This window comes from Anas platyrhynchos, chromosome 18 (assembly GCF_047663525.1).
Source record: "Anas platyrhynchos isolate ZD024472 breed Pekin duck chromosome 18, IASCAAS_PekinDuck_T2T, whole genome shotgun sequence".
In the NCBI taxonomy this organism is placed as follows: domain Eukaryota; kingdom Metazoa; phylum Chordata; class Aves; order Anseriformes; family Anatidae; genus Anas; species Anas platyrhynchos.
The window spans coordinates 3,696,026-3,704,762 of NC_092604.1; the positions used below are offsets into that span (position 1 = coordinate 3,696,026).

General features: G+C 56.6%; 1 protein-coding gene across 12 annotated transcripts in view; it reads right to left on the minus strand.

The window, feature by feature from the left end:
* GRIN1 (glutamate ionotropic receptor NMDA type subunit 1) overlaps window positions 1-8,737 on the minus strand; it is a 33,365-nt gene extending 24,628 nt beyond the window's left edge. For 6 of the 12 annotated variants that reach the window (XM_027470563.3, XM_027470560.3, XM_027470565.3 and 3 more), the window contains exons 1-2: window positions 8,419-8,736; window positions 5,290-5,424 (exon numbers count right to left, since the gene is read on the minus strand). In XM_027470563.3, the coding sequence (XP_027326364.1) occupies window positions 5,290-5,424; window positions 8,419-8,676 (393 nt within the window). In that variant the 5' untranslated portion in view covers window positions 8,677-8,736. 12 annotated transcript variants of the gene reach the window in all.

Sequence of the window (8,737 nt, forward strand, 5' to 3'; positions counted from 1 at the left end):
CTTGTTCTGCAGCAACATGCAGGAGGAGTCAGTGCTGGACTCCTGCCCCAGCTAACCTATCTGATTTGGTTGAAGACATCATTATGGTTGGATGATTGAGCAATAGCAATTCCAGCCTAATTAACTACAGCACTCTTTGGGGAGCAATTGCACCAAAAGCTGCAGCTGACAGAGAGGTTTCAAAAAATGCAGCTTCTCCAAAAGGCCCTAGAGTCAGATATTAGAAAATGGAAGTGCTTACATACAGCATGGATGCAGCTCAGCAAACCAGCTCTGCACAGGAGGGAAGCAGAGGTCTAAAGCAGGAGGGGACAGAAAAGAGAGCATCACAGTATTTCCTTTTTTAGGCTGAGATGGCTCCCTGGACCCACCAGGGCTTGTCCAGAGCTGCTCATCTAGGGACCTGACCCAGATGGGTCACAAGTGTCCTAACTCTGCCATGGCAGCTCAGGCTGGGAGGGAAAAGGCACTGTGTATATCACGGACCCAGGCAGGAGGAGCAGGCAGACCAGCCAGTGCCTTTTCCTCATGCACGGCACAGTGATGAAGTCCAACCAAAGCATGCAAACACAAAAAGCAGTGCACAGCTCCTGTCCCGGCCACATCTCCATGCACTGGGACATCTCTGGGACAGTGGGGCTGCTCGGCTGCCCTGGCCCAAAGCATGGAAATGATGAAGGCAGCAGCAAGATAACAAAGCCTGGAAGCACTTCCTAATTATGGAAGGACAGGGAAAAGCTGTGGCTATTTAACTAAAGGAGAAAAGGAATGAGGAGAGCCATAATAAGTGCTACAGAGGTGCAGCTTTGTATGACTAGCACAAACATTCCCAACCACGTGCAGAGCATGAGAAATACAGCTCACCCTGTAAGCCCAGCACTGAAAAATGGGATCAGGAAGAAGCCCAAGAGGGACAAAGTCCGACAAGAAATGTGGTCTCCATGCAAGCATGGCATCTGAGCTCTCTTTGGTGGACACTTCCAGGCATTTCCAGGTCCAGTTCCATACCTCAGGCCAGAGGCACCCATTACTTGCTGTAGGTTCGGGCATATTTACTTTCTGAGGCAGTGTCAAAAAGGTCATGGGCTTGCTATGAGGGTATCTCAGCTCTTGGATTCCAAACTGTCATTTTTAAGCAGGATATTGAAGAAAAGCTAATTGCAAGTGCTGAGTCTGGATTTCAAGATGAACAATCCCATCTTTGTACCCTGCTTTTGAAGAACCTGGGACTCCTGAGCTTCTCTGCAGGGCCCAAAGGTCAGTGGAAAAATGAGAGTAAATTCTCCCGAAGGTTAACAAGTCCAGTTCATGATGTGCGAGGCCATTGGGGATCATGTTTTGGTGCTTTGATAACCTCTACCACAGCACACACCCTGACTACCCACTGCTTTTCCCCTCAGATTGGGCACACAGCGAAAACACTCCTCATTACCAACCAGCAACTCTCCTTGCAAGTCATTTTGCAGGATTCACAACATTTGCTCCCCTCTGTGCCTGCCGGGCACAGGGTGGCTGGGATGGGCGCGTGGGAATTGCCTGCAGCAAGCCCAGGAGCAGCTCCCTGCAGCACCCTCCTGTCCCCTGCCGAAACGTGGGAGCTGAGTCCTGCGGTCCCTCGCTGAGCTCTGCTTCTGAGGAAAAACGTCTGCGACTGAATCCCGGCTTCAAAGCAGGATCACCCTGGTGGAAACCCAAACATACTGGAAGTGATTGTGGTTACGAGGCTGGGGCCAGAGCCCTAGGAACGGTAGGGTTTTAGTGCTGCTGACTTTGTTGACATGAGCACATGCGAAGAGAGCTGAGGTTCAGGAGATGCAGGTGTACGTGGCTGCACGTGGGGCCACCGGGTACTACACGTGTGTCCACATAAGGACCACGTACAGGTCTGTGAGTGAAAGGGTTGCTGTCTTCTTTACCTCTCTCAGCCTAAGGACTCATTGCAGCTCCCTGTCCATTGCTGGGACAGTCATTTTACCTGCAGGCTGCAGGAAACAACATGCTCTGCTTTGAAAACCTGTGGGCATCATGTAGTCGGTCCCCTTCCCAGCAACACACCCCAAAACGGAGCCATTGGGCAATTTCAAGGAGACTGACAGAAATCCCAATATAGAAAGGTACCAATTATGCCAAATCAATCAGCTGGGTACTAAAAAGCCCTGTCCAGTGCCTTTGTGGAAGGGTCTTGGGCTACTGCACTGCCTGCTCTGCTCAGCCTGCCCACCCCGCTGAGACCCCTCCTGGAAGCTGCAGGTGTGGGAGGAAGCTGAAATAACTCTGCAAGAGCTCGGATGTGTGCTGGGAGGGGTTTCGGTGGGGGCAGATGTGTGGGGAGCTCAGGTGCAAATGCATCATCCTCACCTCCTCTGATGCACGGACGGGGTGTCCTTTGGGAGCAATGGGGTTGCTCTGGTCCCCTCCAGCTTCCGTCAGAGGCTGTGGAAAGCTCTGCTGGGCTGGGGTGGGTGGGCTCCACCACTGCCAGCAGCACTGGCTGCCGCTCCCAGAGCCCGTCACCGGCTGCAGCTGCCCCTGCTGATGGCTGCGCTGCTGGGAGGAGGCTGGGAGCCCCCCTCCTGCCTCTCACATCACTTCTTGTTCAAGTCCTGACCCTGACACCTCAGCCGAGGTTGGGGGGAATTGGTTTTGTCCCCATTTGCAGTGCAGCTTCTCGCCTTGATTCACACTGTTGCTGCGGAGCATCACTTAACAGTGAGGCCGGTAAAAAAAACAATAATAATAATTTAAAAAGAAAACAAACAAACAACCAAATCCCCTCTCTCAGTGAGCAATAACCCCCTGAGAGAGCATGGAGTGAGACGAGAAACCAGAGGGAAAAGCTGTCCCCAGAGCCGGGCTGGAGAGACAGGCAGACCTCATCTCAGTCACCAGGACTGGGTGCTGGACATTAACGTGCCTCTCCCAGTGCAGCCTGCATAAGCTCCAATTTTCATCTCTTCCAGCAACAGAGCAGGTCTCAGTCCAGAGCTGCCTCTGATCCCCTGCCCCACTGCCTCTCCAGGGTCCAGGTGTCAACAGCATTTCATTTTTCTGGGTGAGGCATAAAGGAGATGTGAATGTCCCAATGGGTAGGACTGCCGGCTGTAATCCCATTTCTGCAGCAAACAGTTCTTTGAATACCAGGAGCAGTAAAAGCTTGCTTCCCTCAGGTATCATCACCAAGGACTGGCTGCAGCTTGTGGAGCGCTGCGCTTCACTGGAGATGCTCCGAAAGCATCAAAAAGAACTGGGCAAATCTGTCTTGCTGAGGCCCACGCCTCCTCTCTCAAGCAGTTTAACCTTGGGAGGACCATAATTAACTCTGAGACTTCAACCCCCTGTGAAATTTAGCTAAAATTGGCTGATGCCTTCAAAACCAATCAGGAGCATGCACACGAAGTGATCTTGCAAGCTTGTTTCCATAGAAACTAAACCAAAAGATATAATTTCCTGAATTAAAACAAAATAGCAAGCTGATCACTGGAAACCAAAAAGGGAAGCAGCTGAATGTCCCAGTGCTGCACCAGCCTGCCCTGCACAGGGTGGGCAGAGCTTTGCACAACCCTCTCCCATGCCTTCACCTTTTTCCTTTTTCCTTCGCTCTTCTGTGCCCCTGAGCGCCTGCCAGACAAATGCGCAACTTCCTTGCTCTTCTCTCCATCCATTCTTTGCCCGTGACCAAACTCCTGCAGGCATCACCCCTCTCTGCAGGAAGGTAGCCGAGTGGGGACCAGCCCCACAGGGATGCTCGAGAGGTGCCAGGGAAGGGCACCAGTCCCTGCATGTGAGGGCACCTGTGGCCCTGCGCCTGCCCAGTGCCCCCAGTGCATCCCCCTGCCCCTGCCTCTGGCTCTGAGGGGAACCGCGTGGTGTTTATCAGCAATTTTTTTGCAGATAGCATTTTTTAAATAGGGAAAGATGGTTGGGGATGTCTGCATGGGAAGCTCCCACCCTCTCAGGGTGAGCTGGAGAATTCAGCACAAGGTCACCCTCTGGAAGTGGCAGCTGATCTCTGCTGGCATTACAGGTCCAGCCCTCCCCCACCCCACATCAGCATGAAGGAAATCCCCCTACACATCCCGGCTGCCTGCTCCTTTGGTCAGCCAGCTCTGGTATCACCCTTTGCCCTGCCCCCTCCCCTTCCTGCAATGCCTGGAGGGACCCCAGCAGGTCCCCAGCCCTGCCACTGCCATGGCCCTGGTTTGCTGGCCACCCTGCTGTGGTTTTACCAAGCCCTGCTGCTGCTTCTGCTGAGCATTGCTGCCGGCTGGGTTTCTGGGAGCTTCTGCTCCTCCTCTCCTGAAATTTGGCTTCATTTAGCATGTGGGCAGAGTGACTATTTTTGCACTGAACATTTGCATTTGTGAATATTCAAAAATTCCAAGCAAAGGCCTATGATTCGTGCTTTGGAGCAGGCCTGCTGTCACGCACTAAGCCCGTGCAGCTGAACAAAACCCTCCACAAGGCTGCCTTGGTCCAGGGCTGTGATGGCACCTGGACAGCCTGGCCCTGCTCAGCTGCTGCTTCTGCTTTTGCTGGCCACGCCGTGGTTTTGCAGAAGGGCTGTGAGCTGAGAGCATGCAGCACCAGAGCATCTCAGAGCACATGCCAGGGCATGGCCCCAAATCCCGCACAGCAGGAGCACATCCAGCATCAAGATCGATGTGTTTCCACGGGGACAGCAGAGGGTGGTTTGAGACTGGAATCTGAATCTTTCTTGAGTGCTGCTCAGCCTGAGCCATGGGATGGTTTGGGTTGGAAGGGGCCCTAAAGCCCATCTGGTTCCAATGGGGATGGAGCAGGTACCCCTCCCACCACCCCAGGCTGCCCACAGCCCCATCCATCCTGGCCTTCGTCATGGCCAGGGAAGGGGAATTAGCCTCAGGACAACTTATTAGGCAATTCTGTTATCTCCTTTGCCAATAGCACATAAAACCTCTTGCCTATCCGCAGGTCCCCCCGCACCTGGAGAGCACCCAGGACCCCCTGGCTGCCTCTAGCAAGCAGGGCAAGAGCAAGTGCGAGCATTTGGCTTGGCTGAAGAGCAGCGAGCCCAGCAGCCTGGCAGAGAAACGCTGCAGAAATCATCCCGCACTATGTAGGTCAACACTGGCAGCTGCAAAAAAATGATGTACTGGGGATGCAAGAGAGGGAGGGACCTGCGGGTTTAACCAGAGAGGATGTATGGACAGACAGACACATAGAAAGTGTTTAACATCATTAACCCTCCTGAGGCACTCTCGATTTACACCACACGTATGAGGTACTAGACTAGAAACATGCATCAGTTACCTTATCAGAATATATAGACATGCGTGTTGTCAGACCAATGACAGGGATCCTGTAGAAGCCAGCTGTGTATGATACGGGTGTTGGTGTTAGGTGATCGTTGGGAGCAGGAGGGTGACTAACTAATATTGCATAGACCTGCAGGACAGGATACACGACACAAACATTATTTCACAGGAGCACATCTGCCATCGAGTGTGATTTTCCTTTTCTGCAACGTTAAACAGCCCCACGTTAGCACAACAGCGGCATTCAAGTAATCACCATCAGCAAAGCCATGACTGCGCCTGGGAGCCAGGGCGCGGTGCAGGGGTGCAGGGAGCCTGCCGCGGCTCGGAGGGGATGGGTCTGCTCAGGGCTGTGTCTTGATGGAAATGCCGTGCCGAGCTGCTCGGCTAAACTAATAACTTTCATGGATTACAGATTAAAGGGAAGCATCTCCCTTACAGTCACACTGTGTAATGCGATTTCTTTAACCACACATTTAATACTCGGTTGTAATTCCCCTCCGAGGACTATTATGAACAAAGTGGTCAGCTGGGACTCAGAGCCGGAGGAAGAGCGCAGAGCCACAGCGCAGATCAGCCATCTGGCCCCGAGAAACCAGAGAGCCGGCATGGGGGCATTGGCTCTTGGGCGCTGACAAGGGATCTGCCCGGAGCATGGGCAATGGGGTGCAGGGGATGGGGTTGTGCCAAAATGGGGAGGGAGGATGTCAGCAACATCCTGCTGTTCTGGTGGGCTGGGATTTCGGTCTCCAGCAAGATCATGTTCGGTGTCAAACCAAGGGGAAAGGAGCTGTGTAATCCCTAGGGGACCCTTCGTTATAATAATGCACTTTCACTGCACCAGGAATGTCCCCAGCTGGTGACAGGTCTCCTGCTAGGGTGAATCGATGTAAGGACTGATGTCCAAGAACAGATAGCCCCTCTTCCCTCCTCCAAACATCTGCCCAAGCCCCTGGATGTTCTGTGCACCCAGACTGGTTAGGTAGGATGGGAGAGGAGGATGAAGCGTGTCCAGGGAAGGGCCTGGGGACTGGGTGGGTGGGATGAGGGCAGATCCTGCTTGGTGGTGGGTGGGATGAGGGCAGATCCTGCTTGGTGCTGGAGGGGAGCAGGCTGAGGGTGCAGAGAGAGTTGGGTCAGGGTTTGGAGACCCTACCATGGGAGTGATTTATGGGAAAGGGGCTGGGAAGAACACACAGGGTATGGGGAGGCAGGAGAGGGGGTGTCTGCTGCCCAGCCAACACCAGGGGTGGGCGAGGGGGTTGTGCTGGCAGGTGTGGGACATGGGCTTGGGGATGGGTCTTTGGGCAGCACCAGGCATGGGGAGGAGAGGCAGGGAGGCGAGGGCTGCTCCATGCCACACGGCAGCTGGCTAAGAGAACCCATTTTGTGAGGCGGGTCCCCAGCCCCTCCCCTGCCTTGCAGCCCCCTGCTCGGGCACAGTGCCAGCCAGCCAGGACAGGAGCAGCTGTGTGCCGTGCTGGTGCTGAGGGGCCAGGAGCAGTTGGACCATTGGGATGGTGTGGCCACCCCAGCATCCTGATGCGAGCACCCACAGCCCCCTCTGCATTGCAGCGTGGCAGCTGCCCCTGCCTGCAGGGTTTGCCTTGGGGATGAGGCTTAGAGGTGGCCTGGACATGGGCATCCCTCAGCTGGGTCACTGAAATGGAGTCTCCTGCCAGGGAGGGACCCGACTGAGCCCTTTCCCTGTTGCTGGTGAGGGACAGCCTGTGCTGTGCTCCCTGCCCAGTGCTGCCGGCATCCCTGGGGATGTCTGCAGACATCCTGCATCCTTGGGGAGCTGCGCTGTGACCCTGCCAGCACTGCTCCGCCAGCACTTCCCTTCTGTGTGCTGGGGCGTGCCCGTGTTTATGCATGTCCGTGTGCATGGGTCTTTGTGGTGCAGGTGTTCACACACTTTGTGTGCATGCCTGTGCACCTAAGCACAGCTCTACATGCTCATGAGTGCATTTGAGATGGGGGTAGGTTTTTAGGTGCCTGTTTGCCCATCCACCACCCCAAGTGGGGTGAACGGTGGGCTCAGCCCCCAGAGCACACTTAAGGGGAGTGTGTGTGTGCATGTATGTGTGTATGTGTGCACCTCCAGTGCGGCTGCAAGTTGCATGTGTGTTCTTTGTGTATCTATGATCCCCAGTGTGCTCATGTTTCTCATGCATGTGTGTGTAGTAAGGGGTGTGCTTGTGTCTGCTTCATGTGTGGTGCAGTGCTGGGGGGAGGAATGGTGCTGTGTGTGATGGGGGTGCAGCTGCGGTGCACAGACCTTCAAGTGTATGGCCCGTGGGTGTGTGCAGGTGGGTGTGTACAGGCAGTACTTTGTGCGCGTGTGCTTGCAGTGCCTGGAGTGGGATGTGTTTGAGTGACAGTAAGCGTGTATGTGCACCCGGTGCAGTGTGTGCTCGTGTGTGCACATGGATGTGCGTATGCGTGTGGCACAGCGTCTGTGAATTGGCACACTGACATGAGTGTAGACATGCCATGTTCTGTGTGTGTGCCCATGTTTGCATAATGATGCATGTGTGCACAGGGCATGTGTGTGCACGCAGCACAGCCCATGGGCACCCCATATGTGAGCGCACACGATGCGTGTGCACGCGTGGTGCTCCCCGTGCCCGCACCTGCTGCGTGTATGCCATGCGTGCACCCAGCGCGTGCCCGCGGCTCTGCGTGCTGCCTCGGGTGCCCGTGTGCACGCGTGTTGGGGTGTGCGTGCGGGCAGTGCGTGCACGCGTGTCGGTGGCTGCGTGCCTGCACACCCGCTCGCTGGGCGCGTGAGCCCGCGTGTGCCCCGGGGGGCGTGCGTGTGCCCGCGCGGCGGAGCGCGCAGCCCGCCCGCAATTACATAAAGGCTGCAATGCGGGCAGCGGCGCCCCGGGCCGGGGGGGCACGACCCCCGCTCCGCGGCTCTGTGCGCCCCGAGCCCCCTGCAGCGGCCGGGGGGCGCCGCGGGGCCGCGGCGTGTGCGGGGGCTGGGGGCTGGGGGCCAGAGGGGGGCAGCGGGGGGAAGCGGGGGGCAGCGGGGGGCTCGGCGCCCTCTGGGGACGGGGTTGGGGGGCTCCGGCGGCGGCGGCGGCGGGGGCGGGGGGTGGACGCCGGCCCGGGGTACCTGGCTGGAGATGAGGTCCTCGCAGACGGAGAGGGCCATCTGGATGGCGTTGGGCTTGTGCGTGACCGAGGTGGCGTTGAGCTGCAGCTTCCAGGTGCCGTGCCGCTTGTTGGCCTGGTTCACCGCCTCGCGGAAGATCTGCTCGTGCTTCTTGGTGCTCAGCACCGCGCCGATGTTGACGATCTTGGGGTCGCAGCCGGCGCGGGCGAAGGAGGAGGAGAAGAGTAGGGCGAGCAGCAGCAGCCGCATGGTGCTCATCCACGGCCGGCCCGGAGCCCGCCGGGCCCCCGCCCGCTCCCCGCCGCCCGCGCCCTCCCGC